Source organism: Pollachius pollachius, assembly GCF_949987615.1.
Source record: "Pollachius pollachius genome assembly, chromosome: 7".
NCBI lineage: Eukaryota > Metazoa > Chordata > Actinopteri > Gadiformes > Gadidae > Pollachius > Pollachius pollachius.
In genome coordinates this window covers 10572692-10593707 of record NC_136940.1, presented here as the reverse complement: position 1 = coordinate 10593707, position 21016 = coordinate 10572692, and the positions used below count along the sequence as shown (strand labels likewise).

The window sequence follows — 21016 nt, the reverse complement described above, 5'->3', positions numbered from 1 at the left end:
ATTTACACAATGTAATTGGAGAAAGACATTAAAAATAAATGATGTCAAGTTCAACAACCAATCATTGTCAAGCACATTTTGAAATGCAAAAAGAAAAATACAGCTGTCTTCTAGCAGGGCATACAATATGCTACACAAAATATATCTGTAAGGGGTCAAGGGATCAGAAAGGTCCACTCGTTAAGTAACTAAAGTGTGTTGTGCTGTGTTTGCATATATTCATGAGTCGATATTGTTCTGGATTTGAATTAGACTTTAAACAAAAGTGATTTAGCACTTGGACATATAAGCTTTGTTTTGTTTTTTATGTTGAAATAGGTTAGTATGCCATTGCTTAAAAATATTCAACATAAATGATCTGTCCACATTTGTGTATTTTGAATTACTGTATACGATGTTGCATTTGCCGTAGCTTTGTATTTGCTAAGACAGTTATATGTTGTAATAGGAGCAGTATATGTTTTTCCTTTTAATTCTAAGTAATTAATTGTTATTGTAAGTAACTAACGTTTTTCAGCATTACATGTTTTTGTTCACAATGGTTGAATTGCAACCGTTAACAGTGTCAGACTAAACCAAATTCTGACTGAAAGCCAATGACGTAATGAAAGCTGTGAATAAATATTTTGTTTATATCTATTTAGTTTAGGTAACTAATAGTTTTGAAATAATGACAATTTTATTCAACATTGTGGTTGATGAGCTCCATTGATTGCTAATGACAATTCTTAAACTTAACCATTTTAGAATCACCTTTAACCAATTATTTGTATGAGTACATTATAGAACCATGAACATAATATATTGGCATGTGTGAACAGAATGCAGCATGTATTTCTATGGTCAGAGGAGCATGCTCTCTTACTTGAACTGCTCACCTAGTTTTTTGGGAGTTCATCAGATGGCAAGACTTTGTGCTTTTTTAAAAGCCCAAATTGTCGTCTGTGTTGTCATACTCTAAAACATAATCCATACGCATCTACCAGTGTTTCCTGTTAAGCCTCATTAAGTGTACTGTTTTCAAACAGAATATAGCCTAAGCCTCGTACTCCCACTTCTGTGGGATTTTGTAAAATATTGTTCCAACATATTTTCTTTAATTATACCTTTCCAGGGGGAAAATACCTTTTTTTATATGGTGTGTTTGTCTTACTGATAGCTTGTGTGAGAGGGAGCCATTGATTGACAGGCCATGAGCCGGCTGGCGCCGAGCCTCCAGAACAAGTTGTCATTGAGCTGCTCCATCATTTGGGCCTGTGATTATGCTAGTGAGTCCAAGGTCTTTCAGTGAGAGCCTGAAGAGTTCTCCTCCTCACCCTGTGACACACAGCTCTCGGTACCCCCTACGGTTGGGGATGTAGGGGGCGAGAGGGGCACAAGCTAGGCGATTTCCTGCTCCCCTTGTGGGCCTCTAATTGGAAAATTTGGGTGGCCCTGTTTGTTTGTTTTAGTGGAATGCAGTGGGCTGTGCTTTTCAGGCATTTTCTCAACACTGCTCCGCCATAGAGACAGGGGTGAATTAAACGACAATATGGGTCAAGGGTGGCCCTATGTGCGCGTTGCCCCTACGCCAGTCCGCTCTCTCCGGTCTTCCCTGACAGTTAGCCTACTACCCGCTGGCAACCTTGCTGAACCACTGGTTATCACAGTCGTGTTTTTCCATGACCCAGTCGGGCAACAGACCTAGGTGGACCACACTGGAATCTCAGAGAGAGAGGCGGACGTAATGGCAGGCAGACACAAATATTACAGGATCATGGGTTACAGTGTGTAATGTGTCGTTGATTGATGGTTTGTCATTTAAAATCGAGCCATTTTCTCTCTGAGGGAAAAAGTGTTCAATTAAGTATTCCATTGTTTCCCCCAGCACTGTATGGTTAATGCGCCGCCTTAACAACATTAGGGCCCCGCCTTGACTACCAATGTATAAAAAATAATAGTTTATGAATAATAAAATGAATGACTAATATGAAAAATAAATATTTTTAATTATTATGCATTAACAAAGTAGAAAACTCTCGTAGGGAATGAAAACATACTTCCATCAGGTATAAAAATGAAGATGAATAATGCATTGGTAATACTGTTCACAACAATGGTCTTGCCATTACCCCTCCCCCCCCCACCCCCTTCACCACCTTGACTAAGACATTTTCTGGGGGAAACACTGTATTCACATGTAATCTATTATTGAGGTGGGTTCTTCTGTTTTTATAAAGCTCCCCCGCCCCCCCTGCAAGATAGTGGAATTATAAAAGTTCAGTAAGTCTTAAAGCTGTTTTTCCGCTGCAGTTAGAGGAACTCTGTGTCTCCAGTCACTAAACCGTCTGAAAGCACAATCCTAAACCTCCACGTTTCTGTTTGTTGTTCCAGGCTTTTTAAATGAGATGTTGGTTCCTATTTGCTTTAGTTGGGCCTACATTTAAAATGAAACTTGAAACCAACAAACAGATAAATAAGACAACCCAAGGATAATAAACCCTGGGGGCAGACAGACGAAGAGAGAGAGTAGGCTGGAGAACCAGGCTGACGCCCAGTAAAGTTATCCAGTCCACCATCGGCCACAATGTGGCCTGACTGACTGCATCTCGCTGCTCACAGAACACATGCTGACTAATCTCCGCTGATTGACTGGCCAATCAGAATTTCATTTGAGAATGCATTGCTAAACAAGTCAATGCTACTACTGCTTGACTTTTAGTATATTTGCCTTGCACAATATCTTGTCAGTTCATGTTTGCCCTAGCTTGATGGCTGTTGATTGATCACCCTTCTTTTATTGTCAATTTGATCATTAATTTGTAATGTAACCCACTCCTCTCTGTTGTTTACAGTTTTCTTTCCCCGGTGTTTACTGAAGATCAAATTTAAGGCTTTTGCGGCTGGCCCTGGTGCGAGGAAGAACTGAGGGCGAGCTTTGAGTTGTTACAAAGCTCTGGTCAAGACGTCTGATCAGACCTGTCATTTTGTGCAAGGAGATGTTTGACTTGCTCTGTGCATTCAGCAGCAAGGGGCGTCTTAGGGGGTCAGGGGCAGGGAGTAGCCGGTGGTGATCTTTGATGGAATCTGGTGTTTGTGTAATGTTGGGGAGCACTGAGTGGTATGGTGTTAGTGTCCGGAATGCCGCCACTGTGGTGGACTAGCACTGATGATATCCTGGGCAGCGGGGTGGGGGCTGTGTTGAAGGTAGTTGGGGTGATGAGTTGTCTGAAAGGGTTTCTCTGTGTACACACACACACACACACACACACACAGACACACAGACACACACACACACACACCGCTACCTGCCAATCACTGCCACATGAGTAAGAGAGAGAGGGCCTTTGAGCTCCGACCACCAGTGCATAGTCCAATCCCGAGCCATGAACACCTCTTTCTTGGGGCCGACACGTGTGTTGACATGGATGAATGAAGACAACTTTTGGTCAAAACTGTTGTTCAAATACATGTCGGCCACATCTTGGGGATGCTCTTTGGTCCACTGAGTGCCATGAAGCTTGTTCAGGTCACCATATGATTACCTGCTTTGGGGTTACCCTCATGTCCAGGGGCATCAGACAGAAAACCTCAATGCCCGTTGAAGAAATCCCCTGACATGACATTAGAAAGAAAGCTTTGATGTTAGTACATAGGTCGATGAAATTGGGCATCTCCTCCACACCCCTAGCATATAGTTCCACATGGTTGTAAGGGTAAGGTACGCAACAACGGCAGCTACAACTTCTAATGTGGCTTGTGTGTCGGAGCAGAATAGTCTAGTTTTACATGGCTGAACATCCAGTAAATCTGCAATTTGCCCTACATTACCGTCGAAGTACGTATGAAAGGAAAGCCTTTCCTCATGGTCAAGCAACACAGCATGGAGAGGCAGGGAAAAGTCCTCCAGCGTTGGCAGCATCGCTAGGAGTTCCACAGCTACCACAAGGAGTAGTTAGAGCCCTGCTGTTTATTAGTCGGCCTCCAAGGAAAACAAACCTGCCGTTTCAGCCCAATTACTAGAAGGAGGGAGTGATACGGGGGGTGGGGGATGTGCTTGCCTGGGTGCGTGTGTAGGAAAAGGAATAAACCTGGTTCTGGTTCTGTCATGAATTCAATTAAGCCCACAGTGCATTGACATGACCCGACACCAGTTGGAAGCAAATGAGTTGATTGGGTGTTTACGTGGATCCTCTTGCGCCCCCTAGAGTTTCAGGTGCTGCATTGAAAGTCGTGGTGAATACTCACTGTGGTAAATACAACTTTTTCCAGCCTGACTTATTACAAACAACGTAAAACAATAAAATAATCCATGCAGTGTATTTTAAATGCTGGATTCTAAGTTACTGACAAGGTTTTATTTAGCAGAAAGGTCTTGATGCTGTGTGTGTGTGAGTTAGAGAAAGAATGAGAGAGAGAGAGAGAGAGAGAGAGAGGGGTCTGGGCAGTGTTCCCGTGTCCATGCATGGCCCCCAGAGTAAAGTAAACACAGCGGCTCTTTTCTCATCCCAGCCGTCAGCAGGCTCTCCCCTGGCCTGCGCCAGAGACCACACACCCAGACCACACACACACACACACACACACACACACACACACACACACACACACACACACACACACACACACACACACACACACACACACACACTGCCCAGACCTCGCCGCAGATCCCTCCACACACTCGCATGGGCTACACACAGACCACACAGCGCCAGCTCGGTCTCTCGCACGCAACCTATTCAACCTGTCATTCTGCCCAGCCTCTTGGTGTGTTTGTGTGGGTGCGTGTGTGTCTCGGTAGACAGGCCAGCTAGCTATCTTTGTGCACGTGTATTTCCAATATGGGGTTGTTAGGGTTGGGGTAGGGAGGTAGGGGGGTTTGTGTGTTAAGGATATAACTCCTGGAAACATAGCGATTCCATACCATTTAAAATGTTTTCAAAATAAAAGCCTAACCCTCTGGCCCTCCTTGCTTTCATTCTAAACATGTGTGATTGATGAAGGATACGGTGGGCACTTGTTTTAGGCCTGTTCACCTCTTATCATGAGAGAGAGAGAGAGAGAGAGAGAGAGAGAGAGAGAGAGAGAGAGAGAGAGAGAGAGAGAGAGAGAGAGAGAGAGAGAGAGAGAGAGAGAGAGAGAGAGAGAGAGAGAGGAGAGAGAGAGAGAGAGAGAGAGAGAGAGAGAGAGAGAGAGAGAGAGAGACCTTGTTCTGAGGTATAACATTTCTAGGTCAATACATTCCCCTTTGCACTTGTGTATACAGTCACTCGGAGTCCGACAACAAGGTTTCACCAAAGACAAAAAAGTTTCCATGCTAATTATGCCTATTTAAAGACACACTGCACAATCAGCGATGACTCCCATCCCTATTTGAAGTATGGATCTCACACTGAACGAATGAAAAGGCATCTGCCTGAAGCAAGTTTGTAATTTACAAACTTCTCTTTGTTGGTGCTCTGGTTTTTATATATATATTTTTAGAATTAAAATGAAAGGTTGTAGAACAGTGTAGTGTAGAACAAGTCGAAGAACATCTTCTATTGGTCGATGATACCAAGCGAAAGTTCGTAAGAGAGCCGTTGAGCCGACGTGAACCCGGCCACAGGTCCGATCCGTGTGAACCCTGTGAATTGTTTGTGGCGAACGTGTTTTGGCTCCGTGGCAGAGAGGGATGAAGCTTCACTCATGCTGCTTCAGACACTCTGGATTAATCAACCCTAGCATGACCTGGCAGTCCTTTTATTAACAAACATCTGTGCCGCTGACATACATCCGTTCATTATTTTTCTTACATTTTTTTTCTCTTCGCATTTTGGAAATGTTCCTTTTATTTTTTTTCTTGTGTCTTCCAAAAGTGCTCCAGCAGATCTCCGTAAATGCTTCCCTCTCAGGTACCACAAGCACTCAGCCAGCCCTCGATTGTGTTGTAGAGGTGGAGGGAAAGAGGGTGGAGGGAAGGGGGGGGCTTCCATGAAATGATCCGGGAGACTAGGTTTATTTATCCTTCACCGTGAGGTTTACATTCCTCCTTCCCTCCCCGCTTGCTCCGTCCGCTCCTCCATACTTTGCGCCCTACTCCATTTCTCCCCTATTATCTGAGATAACTTTTCCAGTGCTGTGCAAATGGGCCTTCGTTATTGCAAGAACTGCTCTGGCCCTTACTTTTTGTTTTGGCGGTAAACAATATGTATCGCTTGGCGTACAGAAAAATACAATGTCTCTTTGTGTTTGTGCTTGATTTTTGGCAATCGCTCGACACATGAGATACAATGTCCAGTAATGTCTGTGAGATAAATTTAGCCAAGAACCTTTTTGTATTCTCTAAAAAATGATATAAAGGTTTACCATCCCTCTTTAGTTTATCATGTTTGTGCAATTGATTGTACCTTTCAACATTTTGCAGCTTTCTTAAATTGAAATGGTTTTCCATGCGTGCCTCATGTTGCTTTTCTTCTTCCTTTTTGTTCCAGCTCCCAGGGATAAATCTCCCTGTATGAATATATAAATATATATATATATATTTCTGCCTGCCTGACTCCACCATGTCCCGTGCCCGCCCGCCCCCTCTGGTCACGGGTATCTCGCCCAACGAGGGCACCGCCTGGACCAAAGTCACCATCCGGGGGGAGAACCTCGGCACGGGCGCTGCTGACTTAATCGGTAAAGACTTTGTACAGGATTAAACGCCCAAACACAGAAGCACTTTTTACATATCTTTTTATTTGTGTTTTTGACCTATTTATTGGATCAAATTCATAAACATAATCCATTTAATTACCCAGTGTGATTTGAAAAAAATACTAACATAAATGAAGACCAAATATTAAATTAGTAAGCTAATAAATATGTATTTTGTAAATACGTTTTTTGGACTTTGAATTTTCTATTTTAGCTCAATTATTATTTTGTAGGGCATGAAGGCCAATATTAATTAATGAAAGAGATTAGATAAATATATTGTTTGTTTGCTCGCTTTGTTTTGCTACACAGAAATATACACCATTTCAAGCAGTGTATTGTGATACGCTGCTTGAATATTTGAATTTCAAATTTTTGTTTGACTAACTTGTGTTAAAGTAAAAATTATTTGACAGCACAAACTTCACACATCATCCCAAGCAATTGATGTGTTGTTTACATTTTCTCTGAATATTTTTAAAAGAAGAATCTAAGATTTATGTTATTTTCAACTTTTAAATGAATTTATGAATTAGCGTTACATTTTCAGATTTGTGAAGACACACTTTGAGTTTACGCTATATATATATTTCCAAAAATTGGGTAATAAATCATTATAATAAAGAATTTCTCCACTAATAAAATAAAAAAATATATATATAATTCTGGACTACTGCTATAAATAGAAAAATAAATCTGTATTTGTTTTGAATAGTAAAGACCTTTTTCTTTGATCGTCTGCTGAACATTATGCCTCTAGCTACTCGTCATTCCCCTACCACACACATACAATGTGGAAATAACCTTCCCACAAATATTTACGCTGCCCCACATAGATTGAGAAATTCAAGAGCTAATCACCTCACACATATAACATATGTTGAACCTGAAAAACTATAATATCCACAGAGATTTATCATCACCCAATTTGTGAGTACGCTAGGGTTGTGCGTTCTCATTTCTGTGGTAGGCTGCCCTTTTTTCCCTTATAGATACTTTCCCTGTTCACTAATTCCCCCATGCTCCATTTCTCTGGCATGTTGGCGGGATGGAGACCAGCCCAGCATGTGGTCACACACACATACACACACACACATACACACACACACACACACACACACACACACACACACACACACACACACACACACACACACACACACACACACACACACACACACACACACACACACACACACACACACAGAGAGAGACCCATGCTTGGCAAGTGGTCTACCCGGCCAATGATACATCTCTATATCTGACCATGAAACTTCCCCGGGGACTGGATTCAGCCAATTAGATGCAAAGAAATATGTGCTCTGCGAGTGCATATGTATTCAAACAAAGTGGCCGAAGGAGGAGAAAGGAGATCGGAAGCAGGAAGTAAGCTCTAATGGCCATGCTATTTAAGGTTTTATGAGCCATTTGTACAATTATTCATGCAAGCCATTTGATTAAGCATGACCCCCCCCCCCCCCACCCTCCCTGGAAGCCCTCTCTTAGTTTGAAATGTTGAAGCAATCTCCCTCTACCTTAACTCCAATCCACCAATTCTCCTGCCTGACACTTTTCAAGAGGGTCCAGAAAACAAAGAAGTGCGATGCAAAGGGGTGATCGTGGAAAGCCGATAACAAGCCACTTAACTCTGAAGTGTCGTGAAGTTGTGGATGTCTTGAGTGAGAGAGCGGGGGGATGGGTGGCGAGAGAGTCATGCCCATACACTTCAGCCCCTGCCCAGCCAAACTTTGACCCCCCCCCCCCCCCCCCCCCCCCTCCCCCAGGACTGTCGATCTGCGGCCATAGCTGTCTGCTGACGGCCGAGTGGATGTCCGCCAGTAAGATAGTGTGCCGTGTGGGTCCAGCCAAGGACGACAAGGGGGAGATCATCGTCACAACCAAGTCCGGAGGCAACGGCACCTCCACGGTCTCCTTCAAACTCCTCAAGCCCGACAAAATTGGTGAGACACCACAAGCACACGTGTCTCGAGTCGCAACATCTGGGCCGAGTTACAGGGATTACTGAGCGGATTTGTTTGCCTTCTACTTTGATGGTGCAGGTATCCTGGACCAGTCCGCCGTGTGGGTGGACGAGATGAACTACTACGACATGCGCACGGACCGCAACAAAGGCATCTCGCCGCTCTCCCTGCGACCCAGCAACCCCCTGGGCATCGACATCGACAAGTACGGCACAGGAACACGTGCACGCGTGTGGCACGCACATGCACGCGGATTCAGAAACATGCCATTTCAGAAACAGGCGCATGCTGAAGTCATTCAAAATCCAAAAATTATTTACCGATAATGTCAATACTCAACAATGTACCCTGAAAACAACATTGAGGGGAAGAAAAGCTACAACAACTAGGGCTAAACTCAATGAACCAGTAAGCCATTAAAACAAATATTAAACTTTGAAACGTTAGCAAAGTCATGGCTTCTTCATAAGATTAAGGTTTGGAATATGCTCTGCAACCCACTCCTGTGGACCCACCAGTTGAGAATGGCTGCTCTAAATCACTCAACACGGCCTCGCACAGCCATAAACACGGGCACACGATTCATGTGAGACATGGTTTTCATCCCGAGAACAGAAACAAACTCTTTCCTCTCCTAGTGCCCGGCAGTTAGAGGCTCAGCCGCCTCTTAACGGCTGGGCATAGAGTGGAAACTTGACGATTTATTCACAAAGCGCAGTGAAAGATGGCAGAAAGGGATCTTGGAAACAATAAATTGAGCAACCCAAACCCACCTCTGCCACCTCCCCCCTGTCAGACGGCACGTGGGAGGGCAGTAATGTATGGTTTGTGTAGTCAGGTTCTGGCCTGTCTCGCTTTAATGTTTGTTTGGATTAGAAGGGCCAGAGGGCAAGTGACCACTCGTGGCCGAAACTAGACCTCCATTAAACATAAACGCTGCCCTGGGCATATTCCCTGCTGCTGCCAGGACCTAACCCCTCCCAACATGTTCAATGTGTACAGTTTAATTTGACAGGCATTTATGAGCCCTCTTCGTGCTCAGTGGAATCTGGTTTTGAAGGGAAAGGCTTTTCGGATAAATGAAATCCTCCATTGGCACAGTGTTAGCGAGGGAGTTTTAGTAGGTATTCAACATTAACCCAGCATGATTTGAATGAATATTTCACCTCCCTTTTAACTGGTGTTATCCCAGGAAAATAATTCAGATCAGAGGCCGTTAAGAGGAAGCCTTATCCAGTGATGTCAACAACCTGTTTTCATTCCTTTCGGCCCACAAGCCGGAACTACTAACTAAAACACTAATGTGTAACCAGAGCCACTTGACTTATTTGAACTTTCTTCAATTTTCGACATACAATCATAATGTCTGACTGTCTCTGAAGTGTGAACATGGGACAGGAAGGCTTTAAATATGTGCCAACTTTTGCATTGAATTTGGGTTATGGTTGGAGATGAATTGCTCCTGTTGCTCTAATTATTACATGAGGACATTATCTGTATCCAATTCAGTTGTTGTAATGCAATAAATAGAGCAGGGGAATTATAGTCCAAAAATGCCAAAATGTTATCATTTGCAGAAGGTAGTGCTTATTACATTATGACATTTGTTTTATCCCATATAGTTGTCTTTCAAAACCCCATATTGTAAGCGCTATAAATTCCCTGTTCTTTTGACGTCCTTGGACATCATCCATTTAGCATTAGAAGAACATAGTATAATATACTTTGAAAGAGTCTCCGTTTGTGTGCAATCTTTCACTTAAAAAAGTACCAGGTACGGCCCCTGGTACTTACACAGCGATGGAAACGCAAAGAAAGATGGGTAGAGGCGAGTTGAGATGGTACTGTCGGTGGAAAAGGGGCATTGGTGTCTGCATAGGCTGCTACAGCATCTACGCTGCAATATAATTTAAATGTTATTCATCAATCACCCAAAATAGATGGTAAAAATGTAACAGGAAAGGTTAACTTGGCATACGTCATTTTTCAAAAGTTGCCTGAACCGTTAAGCTGAAACTTCCACCATTGTTGTTTCTAACTTTGGTTAAGTATTGCCTTGAGAGCATTCCTTGTAAAAACTTCTAACGGTTGTAATGAAGAGCAGAACAAATTTCTCTTAATAATAGAATAACAGATTTGAATCATAAGTGTGTGTGTGTGTGTGTGTGTGTGTGTGTGTGTGTGTGTGTGTGTGTGTGTGTGTGTGTGTGTGTGTGTGGGGGGGGGGTGTTGGTTGAGGGTTTGTTTGTGTAGGCCATGGGTCATTAGGAGAGATCAAACTTCTTTAATGAGTACTGGGTCCTCCAGGGGCACAGTGGGCGCTTCCCACGCCGGGGCTTAATAGCTTGGCTTCCACTTGGCTATAGACTGCCTCCTGCTGGAAGTCATGATTCAAATACATTCCAAATCAAAAACGTAGGATCTCAAGATCGCATTCAAAACTCAAAACTACATTTTGTATAAAAGTTGGACTGATTTACATTTGTAGAAAAGAAAAAACAATTCTTCTTGATTTAAAAGTTAATAATAATAATGATAATGAATCAGTTAACATAAAATAATGCTGTTATTTAGCTTTTTTTTATTAATAATAATATCATATATTATAAATCCATATATATATAAAAATAATGAAAAAATCTTGTTCACGTGTCAGTCATGCATTAACTTGTGAACTTGGTTCATTCATACATTGTTGTTCTTTATCAATCTCATGCACACATTTTATGGTTTGTGTTCATGCATTGAGTTATTATTATATTCTTATTACCTTTCCTCTTCTCTGCTCCCAAGGGGTAAACTCCTTCAGACGGACATGGAGCAGACGTTTCCGGGGATGAGTGGGGACTTCACCAGTGAGAACTTCTCTGCCACCTGGTACCTCATAGAGAACCACTCGGGCACTGGGTATGTCCTACCACAATAATAATTGTGCAACATGTTGCATGTACTGTAATCTTTAATAGAAAAAACATATGAAGGCAATGGCTTTTATTTGAATAAGGCTTTAGTGTATGCAGTGTAGGTCTACACGCAATGTGTTGGCTCATTTAACGGATTGTAAAAATAAATAAGAAGCAAACACACATTTAACAAACTTTTTTAATGTTCATTGTTAGTATGTATAAACAATTAAACAAACGTCTATTTATATCTATATTCTGAAATGAACTGAAGGATCTGTTGGTCAACGGTACAGAAACAGAAAACAAAAGAAGCAGTGTGCTGTATCATGTATCGAGACAACAGCCGGCCAATAACAAAGACTAACAATAAACAATGAAATCGCTGTTAATGTTAGCGCAAGCTCCTTTTTTTTTATCAACCTCCTACATAATTTTGAAAGACAACAAGTCCCTAAGAGTATTGCGTTTAGGCATTACGTTTATTGTGTGTTTGTGTAACTGTACTCTTTCCAAGGGTCAACCTTCTAATGAACTCTGCCTACACCTCTGACCATGAAGGCAGTTGCTCTAAATAGAAGCTATTGTCACAATATATTTTCTTATTTTTCTATTCCTGTTTACAAATCATACCTTCTACTTGACTTCAATTCATTTCACACTTTTATCCAAAGGCTTGTTTTTTGTTTGCTTTACCAAAGATCCATTTTGAAAAACAAAATTTTATAAAATAGTACCTAAATAACAAAATATACACCCATTTGGACCTTATCGTCTATTAATGCTGCATAAAGACAGAGCCTTTAAATAGATAAATAGAAATTGAACTGTTTAAGTCCCCCTTGGGCCTGTTCAATTTAAACCAGCCTAACGGTTAATAATTATCAAAACACCTGAACCTAACATCAGTTCTTTGCAAAAAAGAAATAAAGGGCCTACTGTGGTTCATTGATTCTTCCAGAACCTAGGGTTGACCCCTTAACCCCAGCGCTCTGTAGCGCGTGCTCTCTGCCATGTCAGCTCGGTGCCGAGCTATTTTGGCCTGTCTTGGCTTCCTCCGTCCTCCTCGGCGCCCTCCCCCTCCTCACGTACCCTCTCGGTAACCCAGACCCCAGGATCCAGCCTGGACAGGGGGGCCCTCTGTTTGGACCTGGCTGGGTGGCTGTTTCTTCCTGCCAAGGACGCCTCACTCAGGACACTGACACAAAGACAAACCTGCGTGTCATTGTTTTTCTCTTTTGCCTGTTGAGCCCATCAAACAAACCCTCACACTCACACACACACTCACACACACACACACACACACACACACACACACGCACACACAGGATCCTCTACGTCACACTTTGCGAAGATCACATGCGATCCTAAGAGGTCTTTTAATGTGTTCTTCGTTAAAGAACTTCTTTTTTTTTATTTTTCAGATTCGACCAGTTGCGCTTGGCAGCTAACAACCTGAAGAAGCAGGCCACGAAGAAGAACGAAGGCAGTCTAGCTTATGTCAAGGGAGGCCTCAGCACCTTCTTTGAAGCCCAGGACGCTCTGGCAGGTGAGATTTTTATTCCTTCGCGCGTCTGTTAAAAACTGTTATTCTTTAGCCCATTTATTTTTTGTTGGTCTTGTTTGGAAAGAGTGCCATGTGTTAGGTAAGACCCCCTTTACTACACACACACCAGTACGCGCTTGTGCACGATCTAAGATACACATACACACAGATTCATAGTTACCCCCGTTCTCCCATACACACTAGCATACGTGAGTTAAACATCAGTTGATTAAAGAGCCCCATTTGGATAACATGCGAGAACCCTGCCACAACGGGGGCAAGGTTTGCCAACTTCAACAGGCTTTATTTCTCGTCCATTAAATGGAGATCAGCAATACATAGTCACCTGCCATTCAGTGCAGTGCAGCTCATCTCTACAGCTGCTCCCAGTCTCTAGACCTACCCCTAGTCTCTCCAGTGGCTGTTCCGTCAGGTAGCTCCAATCATTGTTCCACTTTATCATTCATATGCTTTGTCTGTTTACTTTCCGCTCCCATATTGCCATCCTGTCACTTCCCTCACACTATTTATAAGAAAATATGCTGCCTCTTGTCATTATTATTATTATTTCTTTCTCTGTTTGTGGCCCGTTTGGGGAAAGTAGCAATGTTTTCATTGTTGGTAGCTGAATGTAAATAAACTGAGCAGCCAAACACAATGCAGCGCCCAAGCATTAGGACTGATAGGGCTGATAACGGGCGAGATACGAGCAACGGGAACAATACGCAGCCGTTCTCACGACGTCCCCTGTCCTGAGCGTGCCCAATCTGTGCCCATCGCCTCTTGGGAAGCGACAAGGTCAGTCAATGTACCACTGATGGACTCGGATGACCCGTTACCAAGGGAGTGGATTCATGAAGGTGGTTCAGTGAATTGATTGAGATAATGTTAATGCCTGACCCAAGAGATTTGGAAGAGTGGTAGCGTGCTACCTTGTAGACAGCAGTGTATTCACTCCTAGCCAGGCCCAGTTAGTGTAGAACATGGTTGAATCCTTTCTTTCTCGGTCAAGTGTCTGGCAGTTCTCTCTGCGGTTTTTGAGTCTTCCCAATTAAACCTCAACTCCGGCGCAACTTCAAAAAACTTGGGGAAACCATACGTCCTCAGCCCAGTGGTTTGGGGTTATGCTCAGTCAGTTTTAAAAGTGGTGCGGGCTACTAATTGATGTTTAGCCTGTAGTGCTTCCAGCCCTCTCAATCACCCCATAAATTCCTGTATTTCTGCTCTCGTCCCATGTTTGTTTTCTCTTCTGCCTGCATGTGAGAATTTTATTGATGGCTCTCAGGAAAGTCTGGGTTTTTTATTAATAGTGCAGTGCAGTGCCGATGGCTGGCTGGAAACGTACAGTGGCTGGCCAGGTCTGGAAAGCATAACAAGCTACACGGAAGAGAAAAGTCACAGAAGGACGCAAATAGTTGTGTTACGTCTTACGCATTGCACAGTTTCTCTCGTACTCTCCCTGGCTGTCTTCCCTTTTCATTGATAGTTTCAGTCAGAGGGCTGATGTGGGTCTCTCTTCCAATTACATTAATGTGAAATATTTCCACTCACTTTTAGAAACAGACAACTGGCTGTTCTATAGCTACCCTCGCCATTCGTTTTAATGTTTGCTACTTCCTGTACACATTGCTGTCCATCGTCAGCCAGGTCTAAATAATGCTACATAACAAACACAATCATGACTTTTTCTTAATAGTTTATAAAGATACATTGGGCCTTCCCGACGGCAATTCACAAGGTGAATTGCCTCTTCGCAAGAATACGAGTTGGAAAAGTGAATAGGGCACTCAGGTAAACTTATTATTGGGGCATGGGAATAGGGGGGACTTGGAGTCTGCTCGGATTTACAGGGGATCAGAGGTCAGATAGTGAGAGGGGGGTTACACAGGAAACAACTTGTTCTATAAACTCTCCATATGAGCCCCAGCAGAAAGTGCTGAAGGAGATGGGGGGGGGGGGGGGGGGGGGGTAGGCAGTGGGGTAGGTTGGAAGAGGGGGGGACTGTTTTGTCAGCAAGCTTTGGGGAACAAATTGAACTATGCTCCTCAGTGTCTCCTGGGACAGATCCGCCTGGGCCGATTGACTGACTGACAGACTGTCACGAGGGGGAGGGGGGGGGGGGGGGGGGGGGGGGGGGGGGGGGGTCACAAAAGGAAAAAAAGAAATGTTGAAACTGGCCGTTTTTTTTCTCATTGTTGTGTGAAGAGGAAGTCTCCCGACAATACAGGAAACGACAAGCTACCGTGTTCAAGAAAAACGCCAGATTCCCAGGACCCGCTCCCTCAGTCAAAACATCTCCAGCTTTAGAATCCAGGGACGCTGTATTTTTATTCTTATTCAATCTTTTTTCCTCGGGAGTCTCGACAGTACCAGGAAATGGAAGCAGAAGCGCCAGCTCTTCCTCGGGGTCCGGGCTGCGCGTGTCATCCGGAGCCTGACCCGCCGCTTAGGTTGTTTAGGTTAGCTGTGACGTTGACGCCCACCCACCACCATCCCCCCCCTCTCCTTGATGCGTGTGTGACCGCTTGCAGAGGACACACAGCTGGCAGCGGAGTGGGGGGATGCTGGTAAGGGGGGGATGGAGGGGGGGCGCAGACAAGAAGCAGACCTACTAAGAGGGACTGAGACCGAGATAGTCTGTGTGTGTGTGTCTCTTCTTTTTTTATTTGATGCATATGTATACAGTGCCTTGGATCCCTTTTTTCCCCCTGCATAAACGGACCCTTCCTTACACGTCGTCTATGACTGCTCCACAGAGACTAGACAGGACTTAGAAGGGTGGGGGCTCCAGTGTCTCTGCCGATCCCTTCCTTTCGTAGCTCTCGTCGAGGCTCCAACCTGTAAGATGTGGCACTGCATATGTACATACAGAATGCTTCTGTCCCCTTGTTGATTTCCCCAACATCAATGCTGAATGCGCAATATTCGATTCTCCCTGTTTAGCTTCTTGACTGTTTGTTATAAAGGTGTACTGTTACATGTATTTGTGTAGGATCGTACAGTGTAGGGCTAACGATTCGGTGTGCTGCTGAACCGTAGGGATTAATTAATAATGAATGATAACAATATATATTGTTAAAATAATAACGAAAGATGTATTAAAACGTGATTTAAATCTTGCGTATGCAGTCGATTTCCTTTTGTTATTTGCACATTGCTGCTACTTTGACCCAACACTTAAGGCTGCCACACACTGTCAGCCATCTGAAACGTTTGTGGATACTCTGACTAGTTCGGGAACAAATCTTTTCCGTGTGTTCAGCTGTGCTGGAAACTTTTGGAACCGCGCGGACAGTGTCTGGTCCGTTCAACATGCAAAGTCTGAGAGCGTTGGCATGTGAGGTTTCTGGCCTTTGATTGGTTGTGTGCTACTAGTGTGCTACTAGCACACAACCAATGATTCGCTAGCACACAACCAGCGAATCAGCGGGTGTGTGGGAGGTGCGGACTAGCGTCACGAAACTAGCGCCTGCATCTCGCGCAAGCGCAAAACGTAAACGCTGCTGTGTAGTTGGCAGTATTCTGCGTAGTATGTTTCAATGCAACCTTACTGCCGAACGGTTCAAACGAGAGGCAACAGAGTGGTCGGATAAAGGTAGTTGGCTGTTGGTTTGAGTCTGCGGTGTGTAGGCCCCTTTAGTAGGTAGCCAATCACAAAAACTTCTTGGAATGTCAACAAAAGCAAGTTAGCACATCGCTAATGTCAAGCCTGTAAAATGCCAGAAGCTAAGCCAGAGCCTAAAGACCCCTGTTCTGTCTCGGGTCTGGGAACACTTTTCCCTGTAAACAGTGACAGCATCGGCCAAAGAGTTGTCGATACAAGTGTCACGATATGTAGGCTCTGCTCGGACAACCCACACTGACTCATCTGCGTGCCGACCTCAACCCCGGTGTGTCGGGGGAAATAGGAGCAGCCAACGCAAAACGGGTAGCATATGTGTAATTTGCTATATAAAAAATATGAATAAAGTCGGCGATAGGTATGTTTTTTCGTTTCCGATTTCCCTGCCTAGTTTGTAATGGCATTACTGAAATGAGAAGATTGTCATCACGTGGGTTTTTTCTTGGATCGTCAGGTATGTGTTTAGTGCATAGTTGAGCAGGCCTCCCAAACCTCCTCCAGTCCTCCTTCACTCTGTCAATAAACCCACCACTGCCCCTCTCCCCCACTACTGCACATGGTTTATTTATTCATATGGACAGCCAGGGTCTCTTTCTTCACTCTCGCTCTCCATCAGTCTCGCTCCCCTGCCCTCCCTGCCAGTAAAGTCACATGTCCCCTCTTAGCATTATTTTTGGTTCCTATCTCTCCTCTGTATGTAGGGGGCCATGTTGAAAACCTGGTGTTCTGACCGTGGATGGTCAGGTGAACCCAGGAGGCCGTGTGGTTACGGTTGGAGAGAGAGACATGCTTTGGGCCAGAGTCGCGTGGGAAACTGGCGCGGAACAGTGGGGGGAGGGAGAGGGCTGACGGAAGTGTCTCCAGGCGTCTTGAGATCTTTGGGTTTGGGGGTGGAGGGGGTGGAGGTTATCTACCATCAACCACCGGGGTAGGAGCTGTTTATTGTTTTACCTTCACTTGCCGAAATTAAAATTGTTCCGGAATAGCTGGATGCAAAGCGGAATTCAGCATGACAGTGCGGGGAGTTGCTTCAGAACACAAAGAGAGCCATCAAAATAATTGTTGTAATATTTGTTTTTAATATGGCGTACCCTCTCTGCTTCCCACACACAACGTTTATGAACGCCTACAGTTATGCTCATGTTTATTCCCAATTGATTATTGAATAATAGGGACTTGTGTTTCAGCGATCCACCAGAAGCTGGAGTCAGACGGCACGGAGAAGGTGGAGGGATCCATGACCCAGCGTCTCGAAAACGTCCTCAACAGTAAGAAATCCGTCTCTCCAAGAGCCTAACCTTGAGGATAATTAGAAAGTCTCTTTAGTCTCAGGACAAATAGGCATTCATGATGCCAGCAGATGGCGTGTGGATCTGTTCCAAATAAGTTATTGTACAAAAGAACAGAGTTATTTTGTCCTAAAAAGTAGATTCATACATAGACATCCATGTCTATGTATGAATCTACTTTGTTTTCCGGCTGCAAAGCCCAGATTTCCTTTCTTGAAGTTATCTATTTGGTGGATTGCTGCAACTTCAAACATTTTCTGAAGTTTTCAAATGTACACATTTTTATTCTCTTGCCACATGATAGATCCCTCCTTTCCATTGTATTTCTTTGCTTCCCATTTGCATACAAGTAAGCAATTGCTTCCACTGCCTATGGAAATCTTTATATAGGCGTCAGCATACCAGAAGGATAATACCATACTCTGTAAAAATACATTGGCTATTATGGAATAAAAGGCCGGCAAGAAAAATAGATGGTATTTTCTAATATGATAATCTTAATGAATTAACACTTGAAAGTATAGGAAGTTTAGGTTTATTCTAGCAGCATAACTTCAGCCTCATCCATTCAACACATTTGGATCTCACACCACACACACACACACACACACACACACATTATTAAAGTCCTTTGGCTGCACACAGAGCTTCATGTCAGCAGATCCATGGCCCTGTATGTGACTGCCATAACGGAGGGTCAATAAAGCTGGTTCTTTCTCCTCCCTGGGTCTAGGGTAAATAAACCACCCCAGCAGGACAAGGCTTTTCATCCCACCCACCACAGTCATGTGGGTCCTCACCGCCCACCTCAAGCCACACACACACACACACACACACACACACACACACACACACACACACACACACACACACACACACACACACACACACACACACACACACTACACCAATCAGCCAATCACACAGTGTGCCCCGGCCGAATGGCAACCTCATGACAGCTCGTCAGTAATGCCATGCACGAGAAATGTGAACTAGTCGTCTATCCCCTCAGCCCCGTCGGTTTCTCACTGTATAGCTTCACCTTATAGGGGACAGGGTGGTTTGATTGAAACAATTTGTTCTTTGGGGGTTTCCCCCCCTCTAGCCCGCCACAGGCCACCCACAAAGCGGAGGCGTAGCGTGCATAATGTGGTCCGGTCGAGGTGGTGGTTGTCAGAGATAGCCGTCATATCGGTGCTCTGTGGCTCGGCCTGTCTCCTGGGTCAGACAGTCTGGACCATCAGGAGGAAAACCAGAGAGACCCTATTTCAGAAGGGGAAATATGGTGTCCATGTTTATTTCTGCAGTACACTCCCTCCCCTCCTCTCCTCCTCCTCTGCCGTCACCCAACACATACAATTACCAGCCCCTTGTTTACTCTGTGGCTCCTCCGTCACTCACTCACTTTTGTCGCTCGCTCTCTCTTGGTCTCTCTGTCCCTCTCTCTCTCTGTCCGTCTGTCTGTGTCTCTGTCTCTCTCTCCGTCTGTGTCTGTCTCTCTGTCCGTGTCTCTCTGTCTGTGTCTCTCTCTGTCTCTCTGTCTTTCTCTCTCTCTGTCTGTCTGTGTCTCTCTGTCTGTCTCTCTGTGTGTGTCTCTCTGTCTTTCTCTGTGTGAGTGTCTCTCTCTCTCTCTCTCTCTCTCTCTCTCTCTCTCTCTCTCTCTCTCTCTCTCTCTCTCTCTCTCTCTCTCTCTCTCTCTCTCTCTCTCTGTCTGTGTGTGTCTCTCTCTATGTGTCTGCTGCTCTGCCTGGTAGGGGCGAGCGACACTGCAGACACTCTGTTCCAGGAGGTGCTGGGACGGAAGGACAAAGCGGACTCCACCCGCAACGCCCTCAACGTCCTGCAGAGGTTCAAGTTCCTTTTCAACCTGCCACTCAACATAGAGCGCAATATCCAGAAGGTAAACACACACACAAACACAACTAAGCACATAAGGGTCAGAATTTAATGGGGCTTGGGGCGTTGTGGAAGACAATATAACTGCCACCAAAATTGGGATGACAAAGGCTTTAAAAGGCCCGTGTGAATCAAGAACTTGGTATTTGACTCTCACTGTGGGTCATGATTTTCGTTTCAAAGTTATCCAAATATTTGTTAAATGCCCTGGAAATAATCTACAATGCTACCTGAAATGTATTGCACTGAGGCAAAGAAATGTACAAATATTTGTCATCCATTAGGTGGGGCTAAAGGGGCTAAAATGAAAAGTGATCACAGTTGCTTGGCAGTACAAAAATCAAAATAAAAAAATGTACTTTACTGGGGCTGAACGATTCAGGGAAATAATCAAATTCCGATGAATTCGACCAATATTGCGATTGCGATTTTTTTCTTTTGAAAGTTCCTTATGTTCTGTTATATTCACTAAACAACAAACTAAACAATATTCACAAAAAAAAAAAAATACCGCAGCCTTTGCGATTTGTATATTGCGTTCTATTACATTGAAATGTCGGTTTCCATTCGATTAATCGTTCCGCCCTAGTCTTTAACAGCCAAAGCTTATATCCAGTCACAATTCTGTCCTTTCCTAGGGCGATTACGATGTGGTGATCAACGACTATGAGAAAGCCAAATCTCTGTTTGGAAACACTGAGGTGCCCGTTTTCAAAAAAGGTGAACCCGTTTTACCAAAGTTATTATCTATTTTCAGTATTATAATTTGTCCTGTTTTCTTCCCGAATGATCCCCGCCGACAAAAGACCTACAAAAGGATCACATCCACCTGCCTTTCATTAAGCTCTGTTTTGGCTTCCTGTGTCCTTCCGTAGTGTACGCTGAAGTGGAGATGAGGATCGGGGCTCTGAGGAGCCTGCTCTTGGAGAAGCTGTTGGAGACCCCGTCCACCCTCCACGACCAGAAGAGATACATCAGGTCTCTGCACGCATGCGCTCTCTCCGTCAATGTAACAAGGAAACAATATTCACACATCCCTACTCATTTGGTCTTTTCTGAGGCCCTGCAATACATGTTGGTGCCAGGGCCAGGTCAACATATTTTTAACCCAGTTGGCC

The 21016-nt window shown here is 44.2% G+C and overlaps 1 protein-coding gene across 1 annotated transcript in view; it reads left to right on the top strand.

The window, feature by feature from the left end:
* Positions 1 to 21016, top strand: part of exoc2 (exocyst complex component 2) — a 40949-nt gene that overhangs the window by 1309 nt on the left and 18624 nt on the right. Inside the window, exons 2-10 of the mRNA XM_079739742.1 lie at positions 6453 to 6642; positions 8445 to 8621; positions 8721 to 8847; positions 11436 to 11549; positions 12970 to 13094; positions 17901 to 17981; positions 19757 to 19902; positions 20537 to 20618; positions 20774 to 20876. Coding sequence (XP_079595868.1) covers positions 6525 to 6642; positions 8445 to 8621; positions 8721 to 8847; positions 11436 to 11549; positions 12970 to 13094; positions 17901 to 17981; positions 19757 to 19902; positions 20537 to 20618; positions 20774 to 20876 — 1073 coding nt within the window. The 5' untranslated portion in view covers positions 6453 to 6524. The remainder of the gene's footprint in view (positions 1 to 6452; positions 6643 to 8444; positions 8622 to 8720; positions 8848 to 11435; positions 11550 to 12969; positions 13095 to 17900; positions 17982 to 19756; positions 19903 to 20536; positions 20619 to 20773; positions 20877 to 21016) is intronic.